This window comes from Panthera pardus, unplaced genomic scaffold (assembly GCF_024362965.1).
Source record: "Panthera pardus isolate Hobbes unplaced genomic scaffold, ASM2436296v1 HiC_scaffold_24, whole genome shotgun sequence".
Classification (NCBI taxonomy): domain Eukaryota; kingdom Metazoa; phylum Chordata; class Mammalia; order Carnivora; family Felidae; genus Panthera; species Panthera pardus.
In genome coordinates, this window is record NW_026526810.1 from 137,474,078 (window position 1) to 137,500,811 (window position 26,734).

Sequence of the window (26,734 nt, forward strand, 5' to 3'; positions counted from 1 at the left end):
ACCTCCGACCCGCACACCTAGCTCGCCGTGTCTCCCCACCGCAGGCACAGCCCTTCCCGGCTACCCTGGGTGCACCCGCCGCCGTCCCTTGGTGCCCTCAGTCCCCTTGGTTCTTTGGTCCCTGGTAGGCATGTCACGCGCGGTGGAGCCCGAGCGGAGGCTCCTGGCCATCTACACCGGCGGCACTATCGGCATGCGGATCGAGGGCGGCGGTGAGTGGAATGGGGTCGTTCCCGTGCCCAGTGGCCTCTCCCAGGTCGGAGCCCTCCGGGGCCTCTCCCACCCCTCTGCCCAGAGCCATGGGGGTCTCCGAGGGCCCACGGCTTCTATCTCACCCCTTTCCGGACAAACAAGACCCTGTGGTGTCAGTCCAGGCCCTCCCCAGGGATCGTGAGGGGCCGTGACCTGACCCCACCCCTTCCCCCAACGTTGTTCAAGCTTGAGGGCTCCTGGCAACCCTCCCATCACACCTTTCTGGACTGTTCAGGTGCAGGAGGTGGCTTTGGGGAGTTGTGCGTTTTGTCTTTGCCCCTGTGACAGGGGCTGCTGCTGGAGGTGGGGGGTGAGGGCCTGGGCCAGGGCGCTGGAGCTCGCGGGTGACCCCGGACAGACCATCAGCTTGGGCCGAGCACCTGCAGGGAGACTGGCTTGGGGAGCCTGGAGGGGTGGGAAGGGGATGGCTGTGCACCAGCATCCGGCATGTTCTGGCGTGGCCAGGAGAGTGGGACACTGCCTGTACCTTCCCCAAAGGCTCCTCCTTGTCCCGTGACGTGTGGGATGCCCAGCCGAGCCCAGGGGGCCCGGGACAAACCCTCAGCCTCATCTTTGAACCTCTCTACCACTCTCTTGCTGCCTGCGGGTTAACTGTCCCTAAGGGGTCCCACTTCCCGTGGGCTGGCACTATCTTGACCCCTTCCTCCCAGGCTCCCTGCCAGCGGCCCCTCCCTGCTGCTCCAGTCCTGGTCTGTGCTCACACCTGGGTCAGCCCCTCACCCGGCCCTGCAGTGTCCTCCCCCCCCCACACTTTCCCCCTCTCCCACTGCAGGGGCCTGGCCAGAGCAGACGTCCCATGCCCCCTCCCCTGTCACAACCAACTCTGGCCCCCGCCCCTCCCCCCGCCCCCCAGGACTAACAGAACATCTCCTTTGTCCTGGTGGGTCCCTCGGCCTCGGCCCATCCCCTCCCCCACCGCTCCTGGTCCCCCCTTCCCACTGGTGCTTTCTTTGTGGCTCCAACAGCAGCTTTTCCAGCCTCTGTCCCTGTTATTCCATCTGTGACACAGACAGTTCACACATTCCTTGGGGCCCCACTCCATGCCGGGCTCTAGGACTCAGGCCTGTGTAGAGCCCTGTCCTGTAGGGGCTCAGGCCCCGGGGACGTGGCTGTCCACCCAGCCCGCCAATTGCCCCTCCCTGGGCTGCCAGGAGCCAGCCCTCTGCTGCTGTGCCTTCCGCCTCTCTGCCTGGTTAGTTCATGGGTGGACTTCTGAAGCCTGGAGGCCCCCGGTGACACTGGCCAGCTGGGTGCTGCTCTGTCTGGTTCCCTCGGCCGTCACAAGATTGAGAGGGGCTGACACTAAACGAGCAGCGGCATGTGATCTGGGGAGAGGATGTAGGGCCGTGGGCACCTGGACGGCTGGGACCCTGCGTGTGGCTGTGGCCTCCCTTGAGGGCCTGGGGCCTGGACCCAGGTGGGAGAGAGCGGGAGGGGCCGGGAGGTGGAGGCTGGGCCGAGAGAGGGGAGCTGCCCTGGGCGGACCGTCTGGGACCCTGGCCCATCCCGGATGCTGCCCCTCCAGGCTTGGCATGTGGCCATCTGCGATTCTCTTGAGCTCACACGTAGTTCCTGAGGGTCTGGGCTGCATGGACTGGTGGACTCTGACCTCTTTCCCGCCTTTCTCTGACCTCTTTGCCCGTCCTCCGAGGCAGCCCTGTGGCTCACTCCCACGGGTGCTGCTTCTGCCGGAGAGGCTGCGAAGTCACATGTTCAGAAGGTGAACTAGAGACCTTGACTCAGGAAAGAGGGTGTGGGGGTCGGCTACAGATGGGGAAGAATCTTCCGGAATCCCTTGGAGCCTGCTCTGGCTCTGGGGCCTCCTGGTCTGGTGAAGGCGAGGTCAGCGGACACCTTCTTGCACTCGGAAGGCACTTCAGAAGCACCAGCCTGTCCTGGGGGGCGAGGAAGCTGGTCTCCTGAGCTGCGGGGCAGGCGACGGCTGGGGAGCAGGCAGCTGCCGGCCTGGGGCGACTAGTCCGCTGGGGGCCTTGGTGGTGCCTCCCGGCTCCTTGCTGAGGGCTGCTCCTTCCCCAGTCCTCCGACTTCAGGAAGGCTTGGCTTAAACCCCAGAGGACGAAAGAGGAAGAGACATGGGGTCTGGTCCCTGCTGTCATACACCCCTTGGCCCCCTGAGATCAGGGACGGCCCTCAGGCCTGCTTTCAGTGTTCAGGGACACACATCTTGTGCTGACTTTTTTGCCTAAACGTGTGTGTGGATTGAAAAGGTGTCCGGGGACGAGGGCAGCCCCCAGGCCAGGGCACAGGCACGGGCACGATGGGGATGGATGCAGGAGCCAGGCCTGGAGGCTGGAGGCCGCACTAGGAGGGCCTTGGGCAGCCCCTGCCCTCTCCGAGCCCAGCAGGGGTCGTTGAACTCGGGACAGTATCAATGATTAACTCGCCTGGCACTGCTGATGGGGCTCCAGCCTCGGGGCAGTGGCAGAGGGTGGCGAGGGGAGCAGGCCAGCCACAGCTAAGCTGTTTGGATTGTCACTGTGGAGGGTGTGAACAGTGGCCTGCAGGGCACACGGCTCCGCTTGTCTGAACCCTGCCAGAGGCCGGGACGGCGAGCGGAGGGCAGAGGCCGCTGCAGCCTGGGACACCCCTGGACCCATCCCTTCTCTGAGTCCAGCAAAGATGTCACAGGTCAAGGGGCATCATGAAAGCAGAGTCAGATGATGGCCTCGGTCCCAAGGCTGAGCAGCATCAGCGGCCCCTCCCACCCAGCTGAGGAAGCCAGAGGCCCCTCCCGTCCGGCTGAGGGAGCCAGAGGCCCCTGTGACCTCTGAGTGCCGCCCTGCCCCAGCATCCCTTGCAGGCACTTGCAGACACGGCATGGGGAGCAGAACTTTGGGGGCGGGTATCTGAACATGCCAGGACAGCCCGGGGTGGGGGTCACAGTTGGTCCTGCAGCCAAACGTCGCCCATAAGGGTGGTGTCCACTGTCTCTCGGTCACCGCAACATGGCGTCTGAGCACTCGACCTGGCCCTCCTCCCTGAGCATAGCTTCACACGCTCACGTTTTTCTGGCCGAAGCTATAGGTGGTTCCCCGGGGACCCGCAGTCCTAGAGGACAAACCGTCCCTTAGACACGAGGGGTTTGGCCGTAGCTGAGAAGCATGGTCTGCTTCTGGTTTTATAGGGGCCTGGTGGGGGGGCGGGGGCCCTTGTTGAGAAAAAGAATACAATTTACAAAATTAGAGTTCAGTGTGAGAGCAGATGGTTACTCGGAACGAGTAAGGAAATCATAACAAATGACCAGTTTGAAAAAGCCAAGGATGTCACAAAACCCCAAGGCACGATTTTTGTTCATTAACGTCCTGACTTTCCCTCAGCTCTTTCCCCCCATTTTCTGGCTGCACGTTTTCCCACGCTCTTTCGGTGTCACAGTGCCGTGGCGGGTTTTGCCCAGAGAGAACAGACCGGGAGGGCGTCGCCTCTTCTTGGGCCAGCGTTGCCTGTGCCGCTCACATAAGTCCCGGGCGGGAACAGCAGGGTCCCACCCTTCGGGGTCCTCTGGCCCTGCCGCTTCCCACCCCGCTGCAGCAGGACGCCCCCAGCGGTCCCTGCCTCACCGTCGGCCAGCAACAGCCTGGCTGTGGGTGGAGGCGACCACCCACATCATGAGCTCGTCCCGTGAGACCCAGACCACGTGGATCCCCACCTCCCCCGCCCCGTCCGCGGATCCCCAGGTTGGCACCACCCCCCACGAGGAGCTGGGGTGGAAAGTGGCTCTGTGAGCGTCCTGGGGCTGCTCCAACACGTGACCGAGCAGGTGGCCCCCCTGTGCTACAGGCAGGCGTCCGACACGGGGCAGCGAGGGTCCGTCCTTGCCGCTTCCTTGGCTGTGATTGAATCGCCGTGGTCTTCACGGTCGGCGCCTTCACGCGGCTCTCTGCCCTGTCCTCACGTGGCTGCCTCCTCCGCGTGTCCCGTCTCCCACACTTAGGGCCCACCTGCATAATCCAGTGCGGTGCCCCCATCTCCAGACCCTTAACTCCATCGCACCTGCAAAGACTGCCTTTCTCGCGGGGAGGGCATGCGCACCTTTGGGGGCTGCCTGTCAGCCTGCCGAGGGTGGGGTCGGGGAGCTTGGCCGCCAGGGCTGGGTGGCCCGGTGGCTGTGAGCCCTCCTCCGTGCCCGGGTTCTGAAGTTCTGTCCTCGATGCTGGCGGGGCTGGTGAGCCTGGACCTGTGTGGAGGCAGGCACGTGTCCTGGTCATGCTTCGGGCATCTTGGGGGTGTGGCCAGGCGGGCAGTCGTGCACTGATGTCCCCCTCTGTCTCCTGAGCCCCATCGACGTGGTGTTTCCTCAAGCAGCCCCGTAGCAGCTAACCCGCATTGTTTACTCCTGCGGTAAACGTGCGTGGAGCCCCTGCTGGGGCCGTGTGCGGGGCGGGGGCTCCCCTGGGGATCCCTCTCCGGCTGGGGAGATGGCACCATGAACATCCAGGAGCACCCACGGGGCCAGTGTGCCTGGCACGTAGAAGGTGGGCCCATGGAGGGAGCCTGAGCAAAGCTGAGCGAGCGAGGAGTGCGGTCCTGCTGAGCGTGGGGTGGGCCGGGCTTCTGCCCCACAGATGCCGTGTGAAGACAGGGAGGTGCTGCGCCCGCTCTCCACCTGTTTGGGCTAATGTGCTACGCGGCCGTGGGAAGCCGATCTGCCCGAGCGGCCCTCAGAGGGCCGCGGTGGGGGGGCAGCCCCTGCCGGGAGCTGCAGGGCAGGAGGGAGGGCATCAGTGGGCACGAGGGACAGGAGAGGGCCCAGGGTGCTGGGCTGGAGATTCAGGGCCTGATGCTGAGCTGCTGGCCCTCAGGAAAAGAGCAGATTCGCGTTCAGCGGCGGGAAGCTGGCCGCCGGCCTGGCGAGGAGACAGACTCTCAGGAAGGACTGAGCGGCACGGTGTCCGCGGGTGAGGCGAGTGAGCTTTCTGGCTCCTTAAAGGGAGGAGATGACTCAGAGGCCAAGTCAGAGAGATCACAGCATGGGAATTAAAGCCGTCGCTGGCTGTGGACACGGAGCACGGGGCCCCAGCCCGGGAACGCGGGAAGCCCCTAGAAGCGAGAACCACCCCCGTGGGAGAGGCAGCAAAGAAGCAGTTGCACACGCATGGAGCTGAATTCCGCCGACACCCCGAGCGGGCCTGGGCAGACTGTCCCCCGACACTGCCAGTGAGGTCACAGCCCTGCTGGCGCTGGAGCCTTCTCAAGGCCTGAACAGCAGGATGTTTTAGGCCGCTAAGCGGCAGCGGGGGCTGGACGTGCCCCGTGGGCTGCGGAGGCCGAGAGCAAGGGTGTCGTCCAGGAGTGACCACTCGCCCGGTCTTGAAAGGTCTTCCTTCCTCGTTTCAGCTAAAGGCGTTTCTCGAGGAAGGGGACCCTGTTGTCCTTGTCACTGTGTCCAAGTGTGTGGGAGACGCCCGGAGAAGTTAGCTGACCTGTCCAAGGTCATGGAGCTGCTAGGGAGCAGGGAGGGACAAGAGGGAGCCTTTGCCGAGGGGTCGTTTCTAGCAGACACAGCTGTGACCTTTGAGGGTTTTCTAAAACACAACGCCATTTCTGCCCAGTGCCTCAGATGCCTGTTTCTGGGACATGGGACATGTTTCTGGGTTTTGGAGGGGTCACACAGCCTAGTGAGGGAGCAGGGGCCGCTGGGGAAGTGTGTGGGAAGGGCATCAGGGCCTGGACATCAAGGAGGGCTTCCTGGAGGTGGTGACCTGAGCAGGGGCGAAGCACATACTGGGTTTGAAGGAGGAGGGGCTAAGGACTTCCAGGCAGAGCAGACAGCATGTCTGCCCGCAGGAGTTAGTGTGGGTGACCTGGCAAGTGGTGGGGAGAAGCGTGGGTGCGTTGTGCTGCATTGTGATGGAAGGCGGGGGACAGCCTGGGCCCCTGAACCTCAGCTGGGAGCACGGGGTCGCCTGGAGACGGGGTGGGCCGGGGCAGGCCCTGGGTGGAGTGGCCAGAGGGGGGCTGCCCAGCCCCCCGGGAGGAAGCCGTCTCATCCAGACCTGGAACGGCTGCCCAATCTCACCAGGGCCCTGGATTGTGTCCCTACCCCAAACCCCTGACCCCTGCCCTGGCCTGGCCCCCGCCCTGGCCTGGCCCCCAGCGTGTTGGGTAAGTGCCCTGATGAGGAGGGAGGGGCCGGAGGTTACAGGAGCAGGTGGTGGCTGCTGGCCCCTGACCCCACACCCCCTGCGCTGGGTTCTGCCTGCAGTGCTCGTCCCTGGGAGGGGCCTGGCCGCTGCCTTGAGGACGCTGCCCATGTTCCATGATGAGGACCACGCCCGGGCCCTTGGCCTCCCAGAGGACACCCTGGTGCTGCCGTGAGTGTGGGGCCTTGGGGCCCAGCCAGGGATGACGGCCTGCTGTCGTAGGGGTGGGCCTATCTTGAGACGGGACGGCTCCTGCAGGGTCCGTGGGGCAGGCTGTGGTCACTAGTGTCATGGCTTTAGCACCGACCAGCGGCCCTCTTTCAAGTGAGCCTTGGGGGGCTGCAGGCCTTGGGCCTAGCCACTCGGGGACCCAAGCCCATCGGGAGAGGTAGGGGCTGGCCCCAGGTAGCCCCCGCCTGCCCCCAGTGCAAAGTTCTCTCTGTTTCTTAGTTCTGGGCCAAGGCTGCCTGGTGCCCTTCACGGCCTCCTGGTCACTGGCCTCCCTCCTGCCAGAGATCGTCCTCCCAGGGTCCGCTCCTGGCCCATGGAGGACCAGGCCTGGGCCCCCTCTTAGAGCCGGGTCTGGGAAGGTGACACTGCTGGGGAGCAGCCTGTCCCGGCCCAGCCGTGACCCCTCATGAGGACCAAGGTCCCTGTTCTTGGGGACTCTGGGTGGAAGGAAGGCTGGGCCCTGTATTCAGGTTGCTGAGAGATTGTGGATATGCAGAGCCTACTGAGAAGCCCCTCAGTGCAGGGGGGGCGGACGAGGGGGGCTGGCTGGGTGGAGGGGAACAGAGCAGGCCAAGGGAGGAGGGGACAGAGTGGGAGCCCTTGTTCTGCCTCCCGCAGGCCCGCCAGCCCTGACCAGAGGGTCATCTACACGGTACTGGAGTGCCAGCCCCTCTTCGACTCCAGTGACATGACTATCACCGAGTGGGTTCAGATTGCCCAGACCATCGAGGTAGTTGGGGAGTGTGGGCGGGACTAGTGGTGTGGGCGGGGCTGTTTGTGGGCGTGGCTGACTAGGTAGGTGAGGCTGTGTATACTGGGAGGGAATGTGGGTGGGGCTGTACGAAGGTGGGGCTGGGATTGTGGGCGGTGTTGCGTGTACTGGGCAGGGCTGAGTGTGGGTGGGACTGGAACTGTGGGCGGGGCTACATGTATGGGCGGGGCTGGGAGCATGGGTGGGACTGTACTGGGAGGGGCTGTGAGAGTAGGGCTGAGAGTGTGGGCGGGGCTGGGGATGTGTAGGCGTGGCTACACATGTGTATGGGCGGGACTGAAAGTGTGGGCAGGGTTGGGTGTGGACTTGACTGGGGTGTGGGCAGGGCTGGGGTTATGGGCGGGGCTCGTGGGCCGGGGAGGAGCCAATGCTGCGGAGGCACTCCCCTGAGGTGTGTGGGGATGGGAGTCCACCTGCCTGGTCTGAGACCCTGGAACGTCTGGGAATGGCAGCTTCAGGAAAGTGCTGGATCCTTGGGTCGCATCTCAGCTGCAAGGCCTTGAGCCCTTTCCCACGTGCAGGCAGAGGATAGGCAGCGAGGGCCATGTCCACTTTCCTGGTGAGGAAATGGTCTGGACAGCAGCCCTAGTGTGTTCCTGTAATAGGTTTGTCTGAGTTAGTATCCTAGGCTGGGATGCACGATGCTTCCCTGAAGGTTGGCAGGCTGCATGTCTGGCCCACCCTTCTCTGTTCACCCTACCCAAGCCCACCCTGGAGTTGGGACTTTAGTGGATTTGGAGCCCGTAAAAAGCTCAGAACCCCGTGCAGGTCTTGTGGTTTACAGCATCACGTGGTGACCCCTTGGACCTGCTGCCAGAGCGCCCCTCCATCAGCTTTCCTCTCTGTTCTGCCCAGTCTCCTCATCATCACCAGCCCCCGCTCCTGCACAAGCCTGGCCCTTTGGCCTGACTGCCTCCCTGGGGGGCCCTGCCACCCCACCCCACCTCCTCCAGGCCCAATTCTCACCCGTCTCCCTTAAGCCTCAGAGGCTCATCACACAGGCTCCCCTTCCCTGCTGCTGGGGCCTGGCCCCAGTCACACGCTTGTGTTCTTTAGTCCTGCGGGGAGAGCAGCTCCCTGGGCTGCATCCCCTTTCACTGTGAGCAGGACACTGTGGTCCTGGGCCTGGTCCTTGCGTCCATGAACGGGGCCACTGGCTGCCAATGGGTGTGTCTGTGGCCATAGTCCGGGGCAGCTACCCTGGCTTGTGGTCAGCACTGTCCTCTGGTTGGGGCCTGACCACTTTGCTGTCCTGGCTGCAGTGTCCGGCCACATGCAGACTCAAAGGGCCTTCAGGGCCTGCCTGTGGCAGTGCCCTGTGTGGCCAGCAGAGGGTGCCCCAGCCCGCCACATGGTTCAGCAACCACGGTTCCAGGGCCAGCCTGGCTTGATCAGGGTCCCTTCAGGAGGGACTGGACCCTCTGGTTCCCAGAACTGTGCCCTTGCGACCATAGCCCGGGCCAGCCACCCTCTTAGGGCCGGCCTTGGCTGCCCTCTAGGTGGTGGCCTGAGGATGTCCTCTCAGAGGTGGCCAGCACGCCTGTATCTGGAAGGACCCTTCCCCACGTTTGCCTGCCAGCGTCCTGCCTTCCTGCCAGGTCCTGTTCCAGGCAGCGTCCCAGATCACCTGTCAGCTCCCGGCACCGGATGTGCCTTGTGCCCACTGCTGTGTCCCTGCCTGGCCCTCCTATAGGACCATGGGCTCGCAGGCTCACGCACCCCCACAGCCCCCTGCCTGGAGGCAGTGGTCATGCGGCAAGGGGCCCTCCTGGAGTACTGTGCTGACACACACAGTAGTCTGGTGCGGTCCTCCAACTCGCCAGTGTTCTTGGGACCCCTGACTGGGCATCGCCTGGGGGAGACGCTGGCCGGAAGTCCAGAGGGGACCTTCCTATCCTAGGAGAATGTCCAGAGACCCCTCCCCCCTAGGCCATGTCTCTCATGCAATTAGAGGTGTCAGGAAAGGAAGCTGTCCTGGGTGTGGGGGAGAGCATGGAGGGGTGAGACTCCAGGTAGAGGCTTGCTTCCCAGAGAGTGTCTTCTGGGCCAAAAGTGACCAGGATCCCATCTGTGCCTCCCTGATTCCCTCCCTCTGCATTTGGGATCGTTTCCTTTTTTTCCCTGAGGGGGTGGGAGACCAGCTAGCTGCCTGTCCCCGGGAGGGGGCCTGTCCCTGGGAGGAGTCCGGCCTAAGCTTGCTGCACCCCCACAGAGACACTATGGGCAGTACCACGGGTTCGTGGTCATCCACGGCACTGACACCATGGCCTTTGCGGCCTCCGTCCTGTCCTTCGTGCTGGAGAACCTGCAGAAAACCGTCATCCTTACTGGTGCCCAGGTAATGTCCCGGGCTGACCGGAGAGCACGGGGGCCTTCCTGAGGCCACCGGGGGAGTTGGCACTGTGGGGGACCCAGGCCGCACCCTGGGCCTCTTGCTTAGTCCTGCAGCTCCCCAAGGCAGCGCCTGTCCTGTCTGTTCTGGCCGGCCAGGCTGGTCAGTGCCCTGGGTCCTGTGGGTGGGTGGGTGGATCCATGGCCTGCTGTCCGCCTCGTCCAGCTGCCCTTTCTTTGTCCCCCCCTTCATTCTTCCCTCTGGTATTGCGTGAGTCTCAGCCCATCTCCGGCCTCCCCCCAGGTGCCCATCCATGCCCTATGGAATGATGGCCGTGAGAACCTGCTGGGGGCCCTGCTCATGGCCGGCCAGTACGTGATCCCTGAGGTACCCTTCCCTCCCTGGCGTGGGCTGCAGGGGGCGTGGGCTGCAGGGGGCAGGTGGGGGCTGTGGTTGGCACTCAGGTAGGACATGCAGGTGAGCCGTCAGCCAGGGTTTGAAGATGTGTCTTTTGCCTTACAAGTGGCATACACCGTCACCGTAGAAAAACCCGGAAAATAAAGAAAGCAGAAGGGAACAAAGCCACCCATGTCTTACTTCCCAGAGACGCTGCTGTTAACAGCGTGCTGTGTTCTCTTCCGGGTTACGTGTTACGCGTGTTCACGTTATGTGTGTTTACGTGTAAGTTTCTGTAAAAGGAGGTTGTACACAGTATAGCTGTGGAGCTGGCTTTCCCTGCTCAGCATTCTTTCTCCACACGGCAGCACGGGGAGACCTTATGAGACCCCCTAGCACTGCAGGGGACCCTGTGCCAGGGGGAGGGCGCTTCACCGAAGCACGGTTCACGTTGTCTCCCTACCGCTGTGCCTCCCTCCCTCCCCCAGGGGAACAGCCCTAGAGCAGCTGGGGTGGGGGGCAGAACGAGACCCCCCCAGCCCCTGAGCTCCGGAGCGCGGACACTGTGGTGAGGGGTGGGCCGAGTTCACCAGGGGAACAGGGATGAGAAGCAGGGATGGGGGCAGAGGGCAGGTGGGAAGTAAGGGGCGGCAGGGCCCTCGGGTGGCCAGCTCCCTGCCTGGCTCTCCCCAGGCCCTGAGGGATGGGCGGCAGGGAGGGCAGCAGCCGCAATCGACATCTGCAACCTGTCCTCAGTGGGTGCTCCGCTGATGGCAGGGGGGAGGCCGGAGGGCCCTGGGGCTCCCCAGCGCTGAGCCGCTGCCTCTCGCCTCCCCCACAGGTCTGCCTGTTCTTCCAGAATCAGCTGTTTCGGGGCAACCGAGTGACCAAGGTGGACTCGCGCAGGTTTGCGGCCTTCTGCTCCCCCAACCTGCCCCCTCTGGCCGTTGTGGGCGCTGACGTCATACGTAAGCTGGGCGGCGAGCAGGGCCATCCCGTGAGGGCTCCCGCCCGGGGTTTCATGCCTGGAGCTGGGCGGGAAACCGTGTCTGGGGCCCCAGACAGTCCCCCTGCTGCCCTGGGCTGCAAAGTCGGGGGCCACTCAGAGAGGGGGGCCTGCGTGGGCCACGAAGGGGGGAGTGCCGGCAGGGAGCCCCAGCTCGGAGCCGGGGGCTGAACCAGAGGAGGAGCAGGCTTGGGGGACCTGTGACCCTGAGTCCAGGAGTCTGTCTGTGACCCTGACATGCACCTGGGTCCCCCGGGACAAGGTTCCTGTGCTGTGACCTCGTCCCTGGAACTTCCAGGGGAGTCCTCTGCCTCCTGAGCCTGGCAGGCAGCCCAGCCCCTAGGGAGCCCCTGACCCACTCTCGCCTCTCCCTGAGTGTAGAGCTGTCTCTGACCTTGTTCTCAGCAAGGGCGGCTGGCCTCACTCACCCAGAGGGAGTCACCCCCAGGGCTGCCCTGTCTCCACCCAGGATGTCTGCCCTCCTGCTGTGTCCCCAGGAGTCCCCACTCCGGGTCCATGGTGGGCACAGCACAGTGGGCACAGCTTGGGGGCCTGCCCTGTGTCTCCTTCTGACTGAGCTGGGGGGGCCTGGGCACCTGTCCCCGCCCCACCAGCTGTGGGGTCCTGTCCTAGAGACCCCGTGGTGGTGGCAGTTGTGCTGTAGGGCCTGGTAGAACCAGCCCTCCTGTGGGGGACTTTGGGGCTTAGAAGCCTGAGAGGCAGGGGACCCAGCACCAGCAGGACCGGGTGGCTCTTCTGGTTAGACTGCCTGACCGCAGGCCCTTGGGAGGGCAGCGCGGCCTCCTCGCCCACATGGGCTCCGCCGGGGCCTGAGGGGCGGTTCCAGGAGGCTGGCATGGGGAGAGCCCTGGGGTCTGCTGGTGCAGCGGCCTCCACGCCCGCAGGAGGGTGAGCAGATCGAGACCAGGGAAGGAAGTGGACTCTGGGTGGCCAGAGCCTTGACTTCCTAGGGACAGGGGCTTCCTGGAATGTCCCAGCACAGGCAGGGCCTCAGGAGCGCCGGGCCCAGGCCGGGCAGGGGCTGTAGGGGCAGGAGTCTTTTTGGGAAGGCTGATGATGAAGGCTCGGAGTGGGCGGGGGCTCTGGCTGCTGCTGGGCTGTCTGTGGAGAGCGGATGGTGGGAGCGGGTCCTTCCTGGGATGGGCAGGCTGGTCACGTAACTCTGGAAGCCGCCAGTGCCTCTGGATCCCAACAGGACACACAGAGTGGGGATCCCAGCATGGCGATGGCCACGACCTGGCTGTCCCCCGGGTTCTCTGCCGGGCAGCAGGGGGCCACGGGGGAGGAAACCGAGGTGGAGAGGCCCGCGGAGGGAGGTGTCGGCTCAGCCAAGCCCTGAGTCCCATTCTGGTGGTCTTACCCTGCACCCTCTCCCCCCGCCCACCCTCCACTTCCCCGAGCACCCTCCAGGGGTCACGAGACAGAACACGTGAGCAGATGTGAGGTACGTGCGGCACTCCCAGGGCGCCGGGAGCCAGGCGGGGGGCCGCTTGCTCACTGAGCGGTCAGGAGGGCTCCCCGGAGGAGGTGGCACGCATACTGATCCTGGAGGACAGATCAGCTTCCTGGCCGCGGTGGGTGCTCAGCCCCTCCTGCCCCCGTGCTGGCCAGCTGGGGAAGGAAGGCATGGGCACCAGGAGTGGGCCGCCAGCTCTGCAGGCCCGGCTCCCTGCTGGGGACTGAGTCACACTTCATCTGGGGCTCAGGAGGGGGACTTCCGGGGACGCACCCTGTTGGCAGGCCTGGAGGACTTCACCCGGGACGGCAGGGCTCTGTCTGTGCCGCACCAGGCCCAGGCAGGCCTCAGGGCACGGAGCACGCTGAGGCAGGCCTGGCCTGGCAGCTTGGTGGGCGCAGGGCAGAGGCCACCCCGGCGCCCCAGGCCCATGACCCCGCCAAGATTGTTTCCCGCTGGCCAGGGTGCCCGTGCAGAGCGTGAGAGCCTCTGCCCCCACCTGCCCCAGGCCCGTTCCGGCAGCCGGTGTTGAGAAACACCAGGTTCTGCCCAGGATGTGGCAGGCAGGACTGCGGGGGGGGGGCGGGGGGGCCGATGACGCCTGGGCTGTCAGGGGCTACCCCCCCCCTCCTGTTGGGGAGCTGGAGGACGACCCCAGCCCAGCCTGGACTTTCCCTTGTGTTTTTACTTCCCTCTGTGAGGCCATTACAGGCAGGGCTTGGGGGTCAAGAGGGGCATGTGATGGTGACCCTCCCACCAGCTGCGGGGACAGCAGAGCCCAGGGCCCTCCTGTGCGGGGAGACTGTCAGAGGTCTGCGTGGCGAGGTGGCACTGTCACGGTGCCCCTCATGCTACATGGATACCACCCCGCCCTCCTCCCTCGGCTCCGCTGGGGGAAGAAGGACTTGGGGCCCCGCGGGCTCTTGCGGGCATGGTCCAGCCGTGCAGGGAGGGGGCGTGGGCTCTCTTTGTCTCCATAAAGCCCCCTTTGCAGCCATAACTCCTGGGCGGTGGCAGCGCTCCTACCCCCCCACCAGCTTATCTGCTCGTCCAGCTGGGGCGCTCGGCCCTAAATTAAAGGGCGTCTCTCACTGCTGATTGATGCCACGGGCCCCCTCCTGCTGCCCATCCCCCCACACCCCCTTTGACGCATCGGGAGAGGGCAGCATGTGTCCGGAATGTTCCCTGGTTTATTATCACACATGAATTGGTCTGGTGGAAACAGCAGGGGGCGTGCAGGCTTACACCCCCACGCGGGCGGGGGCGTAGGGAGGAGCCCTGGGCCAGGGTCCTGGGCGCACCCCTCCCGCCATTCTCGTCCTGGCTCCGGACCTGACTGGATGAGCAGCCTTGGTGGCCCTTGCCCACTCTGGGCCTCGGTTTCCCTGTGCTGGACTCGGGGGTCTCCGTGATGCCTGCTACCTCAGAGAGGCTGTAATCACAGTCTGTGCCAGTGGGCATCGACGCCTCCGCCCAGATCGCGCCGTCTTGTGCCGAGGACTTGAGAGAACGGGGTCCTGTGCTGGGTGTGGGGCTCCTGAGGGCTCAAAGAAAGGCTGGTCCTGCTGCCCAGCCCCTCCCTGTACCCCCCCGGGTTTGGGAGGCATCTGCCAGCTTGGTCCTGGCAGAGCAGTGACTTCGGACCGGCAGGGAGACGGGCCTTCTGGGCAGCTCCTCTGTGTGGTGGGTGAAAGGGGCACGGACCCCGAATATCTGCCCCCCACTTTCTACAGGGCCTGGGGCGTTGGGCCTCAGATGGAGGCTTTCTGTCCCCAAAGGTGGGGGGCCCAGGAGACTCGTTTACTGGTTCACTCATTCCTTCCTTCCTTGACTCGCTGAGCTGTGGGCGAGGTGGGTGCCCAGCGAGGCACAGGTGAGGCTGGCTGGTCAGAGGACCGGGCCGACTCCTCCTGGCGTCCAGGACAACAAACCGTTTCTGGTTCGTCAGCTCTGTCATGGATGTTGTGCTTCCTGGCCTTTGCGCACGCCGTTCCCCCTGGCTGGAACGCCTCTCCTCCACCTTCCCTGCCAGACTCAGGCAGTCTCCGTTCCCCGGGGGTCCTCCTTTGTGCCCCGGACTCCGAGCCACTGCAGAGCCGGCACAGGCTGGGGCTGCACCCGTCCTAAGAGTGAGCTGAGGGCCGGCAGGAGTTGCCTCGGGAGGGGGGGCAGGGCAGGGCAGGGCAGGGTGGCGGCGAGAGGGCGGGGCTCTGGAGACACCCAGAGCGAGGCCGGGCAACACGGAGGGCCTGAGGGGCTGAACGCACCGTGGGCGTTGCTAGGGCCGAGTGCGTGCGGGGGTGTCGGCTGTCCGGTGGCCCAGCGGTCCCACACGTGTACCTCTGCCCTCACAGTCAACCGGGAGCTGGTGCGGAAGGTCCGAGGGAAGGAGCGGCTGGTGGTGCACAGCAGCGTGGAGCGTGACGTGGGGCTGCTGCGTCTCTACCCCGGGATCCCCGCTGCCCTGGTAGGGACCCGCCCAGCCCTGCACGCCCTCCGCACTCCCCCGCATCCTGTGTCCTGCCCCGCCCCTTCCCGTCCCCCACCCCGCCGCGGGCCCGGGCACGCAGGCCCCTTGGCGTGCTGAAGCTGCATGTGTCCCCGAGACCTGCACCCCTCCCTTGCCTCTTCCGCTGGGGCTTCGGGGCCCGGTCTTCCCTCATTTGCAACGCGGGCTTGACCGCGTGGATGCCTGTGGACTCGTGGCCCGTGGCCCGGGTTCCTGCAGGGCCGGCGTGGGGGGGGGGGGGGGGGGGGCGTGGCCCTAAGACTGCTCCTCCTGTGGCCGCTCTGCCCTGTCCTCCGTGTGCTCCCTGCTCATGACCCCTCGGCCACCAGCTGCCACTGGGGTAGACACGGCGCCTGACTGCGGCCTGACTTGTGAATTGGGCTCAGATGCCACGTGGCCCACCCCATAGGGTGTCTGAGCTGAAGGTACCTCTGGGCATCGCAGGGCCATGAGCCGGGGTGTGGGTGCTGGGCTCAGTGCTGTGACCAGCCGGGCACCGTGGGCAGATGCGGCTTCGCGGGTACGTTCCCGCACACAGGATGGCCTGGTGGGTGCTAGTGTCCTGGGCTCTGGGTCGCTCACAGTCTGTGAACCGGTACCTGACCCCCTCAAAGGCACTGGGGACAGACGGGATGGTCTTCCCACCATGTGTCCCCCATGCTGGTCCCGGGCCTGGCCTAGGACAGCGTCCCACAGTACGTGGGACATGTACTCAGTGCTGTGAAAGATCCGGTAGGAAAGATGGGGGGGCGGGGCTTGTAGCTCAGGTGGCCTCCCCGAGACTGGACCAGAGATGGTGCTGGAAGCTGTTGTGGGGAGCCAGGGTGTGCAGGCCACGCGCACCAGGACCCCTGTCCTACAACCAGAAGCGGGGCCCGGCCCCGTGTATGTGCCCCCCACCGTCCTGCCACCGCTGTGCTCTGTGTCACCCGCAGCCCAAGGGTCCGCGAGGGTCCTTTCTCCCCAGGCCCCTCTGAAGGGCAGAGACCCTCAGAGTAGGAGGCAGTTCGAGGCCCTGGGGCTGGGCCTCGTGGCCTCCTGGGCTGGAGCCTGCTCCTCCTACGGTTGGTCTCGAAAATGAGGGCTGTCCCAGGAGCTCAGGAGCTGACACTGGCGGTCGGGCTGGACCTGCGGGGAGTGGGGGGGGGGGGGGGAGGGGCCCACATGAGGGACTGTCCCCAGGGGACAGGTGCGGGCCTGGGTGGGTCTCGCATTTGTAGTATCTGTGTGTCACTGTCCGAGGCTGCCAGGTTCAATGGGGCTGAGCCACACAGGACCCTTCAGGGAGAATCGTGCTGGGGCTCTGAGATTCCTAGAACTCACCATAGCTGGGGGAATGAAGGGCCATGGAGCTGGCTCCCCAGCCCTGCCCCCACCCCACAAAGCTGGGTGAGGCTTGTGCAGGGGAAAGGGCCCCGGGGGCTTTGCTTGCTGGGGGCAGCTGGGCCATCGGGGCGGGGCCTGCTTCCTGCGGTGCGTCTCGGCCGTCGCCTCCCCATTCCCGGTGTCTACCAGGGACAGGGTGCAGTCACCTCTGACCTCTACCTGGAGAAGCAGAGGGAGCTGGACTCAGCCTTTCTGATGAGGGGTCAGGGCTCTGACAGGGGACACAGCCAGAGGGGTGGATGCTTGCACAGAAGTACTGTCCCCAGGCCAGTGGGCCTGGCGGCCAAGCAGGAAGTGCGGGGGCTCGTTGGGGGCCCTGCATGTGTGTTTAGCTGCAGGGCACAGGCTTGCTGGGAGCAGCCCCTGCTATGTTTCAGGTATAAGGGGTTGGATAGAGGGTTGGCGAGGCTGGGGGCGCGCTGGAGGGGGCGTTCGGATTGTCGCCGCACCACCCGCAGCCTTAAACACTTAACGGGGGACAAGGCCTTTCCTTGGGAGGGCGTGGTGGGGAGCAGACCCTCATGGCTCTCCATGTGGCCTGCTCAGAGCCCGGACGTCCCTGACATAGCTGAAGGTGCAGGACAAGCCTGTGGGCTCCTGTTGCCGGAGCAAGAGGCCAAGGCCGTCCCCGTCCCTTCCCGGCCCCGCAGGTTCGGGCCTTCCTGCAGCCCCCCCTGAGGGGCGTGGTCATGGAGACGTTCGGCTGCGGGAACGGGCCCACCAAGCCGGACCTGCTGCGGGAGTTCCGGGCCGCCACCGAGCGAGGGCTCCTCATCGTCAACTGCACACACTGCCTTCAGGGCACCGTGACCTCTGGCTACGCAGCCGGCATGGTGGGGGCCGGGATGGAGGGCTGGAGGGGGAGGGGATGGGCCCGAGGGCACAGGGTGAGCGGCACCCCCCTTCCTGCTCGTGCCCCCTTCCCCACAGGCCGTGGCGGGAGCTGGCATCGTCTCGGGCTTCGACATGACGTCGGAAGCTGCCATGGCCAAGCTGTCCTACGTGCTGGGCCAGCCGGGGCTGAGCCTGGACAGCAGGAAACAGGTGTACCCTCGGCTTTGGGCACAGTTCCCCCCTGGGCTGGGGGGCATGGGGACCTGTGTCAGGGCTGCTGAGGGCCCAGCCCAGTGGGTTGTGTGCCTGGGTCGGGAGGGGGCAGGGATGCGGGGCCTCCCCGTGGTGGGGAAACACCAGCTCTGAGGCCTGGGCTCCCTCCACCCCTTGCCAACCCCAAGCCCAGACAACGTGTTCTTCCACTCTCTCGGGGAGCCTCGGTCTGGCCAAGGCTCCTCAAACCGCTCCCAGGACATCCCCTCGTCCCCCACTCTTCCCAGGGGGACCTCAGACACAGCCAGCCTGGGTGGTGACCACGGTGCAGGGGGTGGGGGATGGGGTCCTTGGGAGACCCTGAGCTAATGGAATGGAGGCTGGGGTCGGCCCGTGGGGACCTGGCGGGGCTTGAGCTCAGGCCTAAGGGGTACAGCCTGGACTGAGGAGTTGCAGGCCCAGGACAGCCCTCGCCACGTGCCCCAGGGGTGCCTGGGCCAGTGGTCTGCCTGCCACAGGGCATTCCTGGCTCTCTGTGTTCTCCTCCTCCAGCTGCTGGCCAGGGACCTCCGGGGGGAGGTGACGCTGCCCTCGGGGGATGAGCACCAGCCCTCGCTGACTTGTAGCACGCTGGGCCGGGGGGTCGCCCAGCTCCTCAGTCTGAGCCAGGTATTGGCCAGTGTGTGTGTGGGGGGTGTGGCATGGGGGCCTGAGCTGCGGGTCGCCTCTGGACACGCCAGGCACCAGCCGTGGCCCCCATCATGCCAGCACATGAGCAGAAAACCACCAGGCATGGTGTGGTTTGGGACCCAGGTGGAGGGCTAGGGTCCGTGGTGGGGAGGATTTGCGAGGATTCAGGCAAGGAGCTGCCGTGGGAAGGGGCCGGGACGGTTTAGCGGAGTCTTGGTGATGTGGATGGTGGGCAAAACGTGGCCCCATCACACAGTGGGGCCAAGCTCGGCTGGACCGGGCCTGCTGACGGCCCCCGCTGGCCCCGGGTGCAGGGCTGCCTGAGAAGCGGCAGGCCTGAGTCAAGGCGGGCGCGCTGTCCTGGGTGCTGGACGGAGGGGGCGCCTGCTGCGGGGTTGGCTGGGCTCTGAGCACCGGGGCCGAGGCCCCACAGCCGCACCTGTCAGGTACAGCACCTTGAAGCTCCTCTTCACCTTCCCAGCCCGGGGGCCTGGACCTGGAAGGGGCAGGGGAGCTGAGCTCATACTTCCGGGTCTAGAGTTTGGGGTTCAGGCCGGGTCAGACCCACAGGGGTGCTGGGGGCCTCCTGGTGCCCCACCTCACACCCCGCTCTGCCCGAGATGTCCAGGCCTGGCATGGGAGCTCACGGACAGCAGCACTGCAACCCGGGGTCACCCCGCGTGTGACAGTTTCCCCTCTCAGAGTGGAGGTGGGTGGGTCTGTGATGGACAGCTCTGGCCGTGCTCACTGCCACTTGCCCAGGGCAGGCCGTGGTCAGAGGCCGGGATGTGTGTGGCCTGTCACCAGGGCGGCTGTGTCGGGCTTAATAGCTCGAGAGATACGGTCGCTTTGTGGTCGGGCCCTGCCGAGGGTGCCGGGCTGGGTGTGAGGCGGCCTGCGGGGTCTCTGCTGGGCTTCCCGGCCCTCTGGCATCCTGGGGAGCCCCTAGATGCCCCACAGCATTCCCGGTGCTGGGGGCAGGCAGCCTGAAGGAGCTCTGCCCACGTGTGGAGTAGGGCCTTCCTTTCCAGGGAGAGGCGAGGTCCCAGGGTGCCGCTGTCCTCTACCCAGGAGGCCGCTGCAGTGCGGGAAGCTCTGACGCCTGGCCTGGCCTGTGCTGCGGCCCATGCGGGCGACCTGGACGTGCTGCAGGCACTTGTGGAGCTGGTGAGGCCCCCCACCGCCTCAGGGAGCAGCCCCACCACGCCGGGCCCCGGGGGACGCAGGGCCGCCTTTCCCTGGGGCCCTGCTCTGCCACGCTGGGCAGCCAGCTGGTGGGACCTTACTGCCGCTACAGGGCGTGCCGGTGGCCGTGCCAGGCCCCAGTCCCGGGGTGCACCCCGACCCTCCCGTCCCCTCCCCGCCCCTGCCCAGCGCTCCCTCAGTGGGTGACGTGCCCTTGCCTCACCCAGGGCAGTGACCTGAGCCAAGAGAACTTTAACGGTCAGACCCCTCTGCACGCGGCTGCCCGGGGAGGCCACCGCGAGGTGGTCACCATGCTGCTGCAGAGAGGGGTGGGTGTGAGCACCCGGGATGAAGATGGACTGAGCCCGCTGCTGCTGGCGGTGAAGGGCAGGTACCTGGGCCATGTGGGGCGGACCTGGGCACAGCTGGCTTACACAGGGCTGCCCTGTTGCCTGTGGTGACACAGCTTCCCCGGCAGAGCTGAGGACACCTGCTTCCTGGAGCCTCGCTGCCCCCTCCCTACACCCCCCAAGCCTGGCAGGTACTAGCAGGGACCATGCTTGGGCCCAGACAGGGAGGACTGAACGGGCAGGGTGGTCAGGGAGGGCTTCCTGGAGGAGGTGACCTCTAAGCTCAGCCAGGCAGGCGCAGCAAGACCCTGGTGCAGAGTTTCTAGGAAAGAAAAATGCTCACGGACAAAGCTCAAGGGGTTGAATGCGTATTTGCCGTCATCCACACACGCCTGTGGGGCTGGAGGGTGGGAAAGGGGAGAAGCCGCCGGCCCAGCACGTGCATGTCATAGACATAAAGCAGGCTACTTAGTGCCAGATGTTAGGCTGGGATGGGCACAGGTGCCCTCGGGGGACAGGCTCAGCCAGCAAGGTAGGGAAGATGTCCCCCAGGCTGGCCCCACCCAACAGCTCTGATTTTTTAAAGGGAGGGGTCCTGGCCTGGCTGTGTGTGTGGTGTGTGTGTGTGTGTGTGTGTGTGTGTGTGTGTGTGTGTGTGTCTGGGGGCAGGGGTCACAGCCCTCATTTTTCATCTTTTGTTGTTTTATCTGGTGTCTGTAGCAGTCCCCAGACCCCCCAGCCCAGACCCGTAACTTCTCCTGGGGGATTTCTCCCTACGGGCACTTGGCCGACCGGATCCTGGGTTATTTTGTGGTGTGTGTGGGGAGTGCTGGTGAGCCTCCCGGAGAGACGCTGAGGGTGTGTGGGCCTGGGGTCGCCACACTGTCCAGGTCAAGTCCTGCGTGCCCCAGCCGTGTGAGCCCTGGGGTGGGCATGTGACCCTCGGTGAGGGGAATGATGCGTAGCACCCTCTTTACCAGACTCTTGTGAGCATGAGGCACGGGGGGGTTCCCAGGATGGGGGTGAGGGGCCGGGGCGATCCGGCTGGGTGTGGGTGGATGGTGATGAGCTCACTGTCCCTGCCCCGCCCCCCGCCCCTGGCACAACAGCCCCCCCAAACCGGTCTCCCGGCCTCACTCTCTGGCCTCGCTCCCAGACCTGTTGTGCTCTAGAGGGCTCTTCAGGGCGGGGAGGGCAAGGCCTGGGGGGCCCCACCCTCCTCCCCAGGCTTCCTAAAAGTGGGGTGACCATGCCATTTATAGGACACAGACACTGTGGGGCAAGGGGCCTGGTCAGCACTTCTGCTGTGAGAGCCAGCCTCCGCTCGTCCTGTTCCTTTGCCTTGCCCGCCCGTGGCCCCAGCCCCCCCCCCCCCCACGCCCCCGCCCTGGCCCTACCCCACCTCTCACCCCCATGTCCCACGCACACCCAGTGGCTGGCTCCAGGCTTGGCCCAGGCCGGTCGGCCTCGGGGAGCCCACAGACACTGGGGCCTTGCTCTGGGGCCCTACTGTTCATATTTACCCCCTAGTGTCTCACTGACACCCTACCTCCAAGGGCAGAGTGCAGGCCCGATTGACTCAGTTTCCCCAGGCGCAACCCTGGCTGGGACGGGTGCATGTAGCGGGGCCCGGCTGTCCCCAGGTATTCACAGGGGTGCGTTGGGCCCTTAGGACGGGCTGAGGGAGACCATGGCAGGGGCCTCATGATGCAAGGGGAGGAGCTGCTCAGTCAGGGCCGACGGACCCTCCAACATGGGGTGAGATGGGGGGGGGGGACTCAGACCTGGCCCCACCCCGCAGACCCGAGATGTCCTGGGAAGGTACCTGGATGAGTGGTGGGGCATTGCATTGGCCCGGGGCCAGGGTCGGGGGGCGGTGGCCCTGGCTGGGGGGCCCCGGCTGGGGCTGGGGATGGTGGCCCTGGTTGGGGGCCCGGGCTGGGGCTAGGGGTGGGTGAGGCACTGCCGTGCTTGAGCAGAGGCTGCCTGGGCAGGTGGGTGGTCAGCACACTCTTTCTCGTGGCAGGCATCAGGATATCATTGGGCTACTGCGGGCAGCTGGGGCCTGCCTGTCCCCCCAGGAGCTAGAGGACGCAGGGACCGAGCTGTGCAGGTGAGGGCTGCGAGGATGCAGGGAGGGCTGGTAGGCCGGGTGGGGGGCTTCCGAAGAGGAGACCCACCCTGAGGGTTGGGGGTTGATCCCCCTTTGGGCTGGGTGACAGGTCTCATGAGTCTCCGTCCCCCCCACCCCCACCCCCACCATGGATCGGCTCCAGTGCGGGCGCACGGTGGTGGGACCCAGTCCCTGTCACTGGTAAACTAACCACGGGGCTGGTGGCTGTCCAGCCCGGGCACACTGCAGCCAGTCGCTAACATGGCTCTGACCTCACAGGTGCCCCGAGTGACACCAAGGCAGGCCTGGGGATACTGGGGCACAGGGGAGCGGGGGCCCCGGAGGTCTCCGGGGAGGGTGTTGGTGGTGGGCGGGGTGCAGGCCAGGCCCAGGGCTGCCGAGCTCAGCTCCTTCCTGCGTCCGCGGGCACCCCCTCCCAGCGGTGCTGCTGTCACAGCCTCACCGGCACTGGGTCACTCGGTGCCACCTGTCAGCTCCCCAGGCTGGGGCTGAGAGCCCAGGTGGGGAGTGGAGAGAGACAGGCAGAGGACAGGAGAGGCTTGTCCAGGAGGCCAGGCCGGGGCACTGGTGGTAGCCAGGTTTGGGGGTGTCGGAGGCAGCCTAGGTCCACAGCCCTGAATGTCAGAGCCCCCGAGCCTGGGGAGTGGGTGTTGACAGTGGGGTCTCTGGCTGAACGGCCGGCCGGGAGTGAGGCGTGGGTGAGCTCTCTGCTCACAAGAAGGCCCCGAGGCTCTGGGCCTCTCGTCCCCACCAGCCAGCGCCTCCCCCACCCCCTCGACCCTGGGGGCCCCAGTCCTAGATGTGGGGTGGGGTGGACAGGCCCCTCTGGGTCTGAGCCCGGCCTCAGGCTCTCCTGCTCTGATCTTGTGTCCCCGGGGGTGGGGGTGGGGGGACAACCCAGACCCTTTCCTCCTCAGGTGACAGGGACAAGGTGAGCTCTCAGATGGGATGGGTCTGTTAGGACCTAGCAAGGGAGGGGCCCGCTCACAACCGCTGGCCGTGGCCCTGCAGGGACTTCTGGGGTGACTTGGTTCAGGGTTGCACGGCCAGGTGGGCCTTGATGGCTCCATTGACAAGTGGCGAAACCGAGCGTCCCGGACCTGGCGGTGGGCTTGTCCAGCCTGAGCTGCTTGGCTGCGTTTGAGGGCCCTTCCGAGAGACAAGCCTGTGGGAGGCTGGCGACAGGTCCGGGAGGGCCTGGTGCTGCCACCCGGCGTGATTCACCCCAGAAATAGCTCAGCGCCTGCTGAGGCTGCTGCTGCTGTCTCCCGACTAGGGGGGCGTCCCTGAGGCCCCTTGGGGGGATAGGCCTCCCCCCGCAGCACCCCCTGCCCCGGGCCAGCACACCTGGCGTTCGGTCCCTTTCCGGCTCGGCCCCCGGGTGGGGAGTGGGCTCCCCTGAGGCGGGGGGGAGGGTGAGGATGGAGGGGAGGACCCCGGCGAGGGCCCCTCCTTCTTCTTCAGAGCAGGTGGGCCCAGGTCCCTCCCCCAGGGGCACCTGCTCCGCCACGCAGGTCCAGGCCACCCGAGGGTCTCCCACGTGTCTCCCTGCGCCACTGGGCTTGCGCAGACTTCCCTCCTGCCTCTGCGGACCCCGCCCAGGGAGAGCGGTGTTGTGAAACATGAAACTGGCACGCACGTGGGGCACGTGTGCACGCGCATGCACACTTGTGTGAGGGTGCGCCTGCGTGCGCCCTCCACCTGAGCCACAGTCACCCCCTCTGGGTGAAACCAGACCGCAGGCCCCTGGCCGGCCCCCAGGGAGCCCCGCACCGTTGCCCTCCTGCCCTGGCCGCTGGGTCAGCTGTTTGGGGACTGGCTTTGTAAAGGCGCCTGGGGTCCTGACGGCACCCCCTCCTCTGCTCCCTCTTCCAGGCTGGCTTCCAGGGCGGACCTCGAAGGCCTGCAGTCATGGTGGCGGGCGGGGGCTGACCTGGCTTGCCCAGGCTATGACGGGCGCAGTGCCCTGCTTGTTGTGAGTGCCACCAGTGCCCCCACTGCCCTCTCCTAGGCCACCTCCTCCAGGAAGACTTCCTGACAGCTCCCCTGGCTCCCCCTCTTCCCCCCACCCGATGTCCAGACTCCTGCTCTCCTGGTCCCTGGCCCCGGAGCTGTGGGGACAAGGAGTCACGGGTGTGGGTGGGAAGAGCCAGGGAAGACATCCAGGTGGGTGGTCAGGGGCCAGGCTGCTGGTCAGTGTCCCTGAGGCAGCCCCGCCCCCACGTGCACCCTCCTGTAGGCAGAAGCAGCTGGAAACCTGGAAGTGGTGACCTTTCTGCAGAACCTCCAGGGTGGGGCTGCTGTCCAGGCCCCAGGCCCAGTAAGTTCCCTCTGCCCCACACAGGACCGAAGGCTCCCCCGCTGGACTGTGGCCCCCTATGTCTGAGGGCCAGTCCTGGGGACCGAGCCAGAGGAAGCTGAGATGGGTCAAAGTCACTTAGGCCTGCGGAGCTGTTTCTGTAGGTGGGGCACACGCTGTGTAGGGGGAGCCAAAAAGCGCCTGAAGGGTGCAATCCGGGAGGGCTTCCCGTAGGAAGGGTCAACCTCAGACCTCCTGTATTCTGTCTTGTCAGGCCACTCTGTGATGCACCCTACCAGAGCACCGGAGGGCCCCGGCCATGGCCAAGAGGTTCCCGGAGCCTGGAGGGGACCTCAGACCCCTCTACTGCGTGTCCTGCCCACCCTGCCCCACCCCACTGGGCGGGAGGCTCCCACCTGCCTCCTACCTCACACCCCATCCCCCCACTCCGTCATCTGGCCCTCCAGAAGACTCTCAAGTCTGGCTGGGTTTGCTCAGGTCCTTGGGTCCCTCCCTAGGAAAGGACTTGTCCGTCTGTCCTGCCCCCACACACCGCCTGTGCCCAGGGAAGAGGTCTCAAGAGACCTCCGGTTTTCAGGCAGTGCTGCCTGGTGTCTAACCTGAAGCTGCCTTGCCGCTGAACAAGCCATTCCTTCCTGTTGTGGCCTGCTGGAGGGACGCCACCCCACGACTCTGTGACGTACCCCCACTGCTGGGACTCTCCCCACTCTGTTTCGCACACAGCCTAAAGGTCTCGGTTGGGCAGAGCGGCAATAAAGTCTCTCTGGGGACCTCCCTCGGTCCCCAGACCCCAGCTCCAGCGCGTCCTTCTGGGTCCTAGGACTGTGGGTATGTGTGTGGGGAGTCGCGCCCCGGGCTCTGGGTCAAAGGGCCGTGTCTTCAGCCCCCCCCGGGGTGAGGGACGCCCGGCCGGCCCTCCCCCGCTGTCCTGCCTCCTCCTCCAGATTACTGTTCAGGCTGCAACTTCTCCAGACGACCTCTGCCCCATCTCCTCGGTCTGTCTGCTCCTTCTCCTTCTTGACACTTGACGCCCCTGCTCCCAGCAGCCCCCACTCATACCTGCCTCTGCCCGACTCCCCTTGTGCGGACCGACCGGACCAGACCGGACCGACCCAACTGTCTCTCTAGTCCTCCCGGCCCCTCCCGGTCTGTCTGGCTGCTCCTCAAGGTTCAGTCCAGCCCAGTGTGCCCACAGCCCCTGCCCAGGGAGGCCTGAGAGGGTGACCCGCGCCCTGGCGACCCTGCCTAGTCGCCACAGCCTGGGTGACCGTGCCGCCTCGGGCAGGTGGGTGTGGCCCTCCAGGGCCGGTGGTCAGCCACAAGTCTCGTGGGAGGCCCGGCTGGGAGTGAAATCAGGTGTTTGGACCCCTGGCTGGTTCTCTGTCCAAGTTATAAGCGGCCCAGTGGGGCAAGGGCCCCCTCAGGCCCAGGCCTGACCCGTCCTTGCTGAGCATGAGGAGCACGGGGGCGGGGAGAAGGGGGAGGGGGGAGGAGATACCTCCATCCAGGTTCTCCACCACCTTGGAAGCTCTTTAAAGGCCCACTTGAGGATTCCCGTCTGCCCGTCCATCCGTCTGGCCCCTGGGTTGGGGGCTTGGGAGAGCCGGGCCCAGCCTGAGGGCATGTGCCCTGTAGATATTGGGCAAAAGCGTGACCCCAAAGAGCTCACCCTTGGCACCCACCGTGCAGCTGGGGCCTCTCCCAGGTGGGCCGGGCTGGGGGAGGCTCCACCCGCACCCCCAGGCTTCTCAGCCTGGTTCCCAGGCCCGGGCTGGCACCTTGGCTGGCGGCCTTCCAGATTCTCGCCCAGACACGGGTGTGCCCGGGCCTTGCACAACCAGGTAACACCACCTGAGCGTGGCCGGTCCCGAGGAGCCTTTGCCCCACACCCTGATGGAGGCCGCGAGAGTGGGGTGTGGGGGAAGAAGGGAGCTGGGGGCTTGATGTCAGGAGCACCTGCTGTCCTGCCGGGGTGGGGGCGGGGTGGGACAGTGGGACACAAGCCTGGGGGAGGCTGCCTCTCAGGTCCCTTGGGGCAGCGCCCCTCCGTGTCTTCTCTGCCTCCAGGGCACAGCAATTCACTGGAAGCAGCCGTCCCTTGGGCCCTGCTTGCTCACAGCCCTCGGCACCCCGCCCTTCCCTCAGACCCCGAGGAGCCCCAGGCCGTGAGGGCCGCACCCTCCCCCACCTGGCAGTGGCGAAGCGTCCCCCTAACCTGCCGGTGTGGACGCTCCCACTGTCCTGGGTGTCCCAGGGAGAGCACATGTTGGCCTGGCTCTTCCCCAGGTGGCTCACTGATGACAGGTGAGAAGCCTCTGCCAGCCAGGCAGAGGGAACAGCGCGTTCCACCCCCCCGGCCGAGGGCAGGTGGTGGGGACAGGCCCCCGGTTCTTGGGCCCCTGCACACAGCTGTGGGACGCAGAGCCCCACGAGGAGCGGCCCCCGGGCTGGGCGTGTGTGTCTCG

General features: G+C 65.9%; 1 protein-coding gene across 5 annotated transcripts; it reads left to right on the forward strand.

Annotated features, from left to right (window-relative positions):
- On the forward strand, window positions 1–25,062 carry ASPG (asparaginase). 5 transcript variants are annotated; one of them, XM_053889895.1, is made up of 16 exons: window positions 1–212; window positions 6,497–6,605; window positions 7,284–7,395; window positions 9,650–9,775; window positions 10,073–10,156; window positions 11,007–11,133; window positions 15,003–15,115; window positions 17,194–17,376; window positions 17,474–17,587; window positions 18,143–18,259; window positions 19,352–19,447; window positions 19,693–19,856; window positions 21,842–21,928; window positions 23,825–23,924; window positions 24,189–24,278; window positions 24,545–25,062. In XM_053889895.1, the coding sequence occupies exons 1-16, from the start codon at window positions 131–133 to the stop codon at window positions 24,764–24,766; spliced, it is 1,926 nt and encodes a 641-aa protein (XP_053745870.1). In that variant the 5' UTR covers window positions 1–130; the 3' UTR covers window positions 24,767–25,062. The 5 variants fall into 5 exon arrangements, 4 of the variants coding, with proteins under 4 accessions (XP_053745870.1, XP_053745871.1, XP_019289765.1 ...); XM_053889896.1 differs by having other exon boundaries at window positions 11,025–11,133; XM_019434220.2 differs by having other exon boundaries at window positions 24,189–24,269; window positions 24,523–24,629.
- Window positions 25,063–26,734: the final 1,672 nt, after the last annotated feature.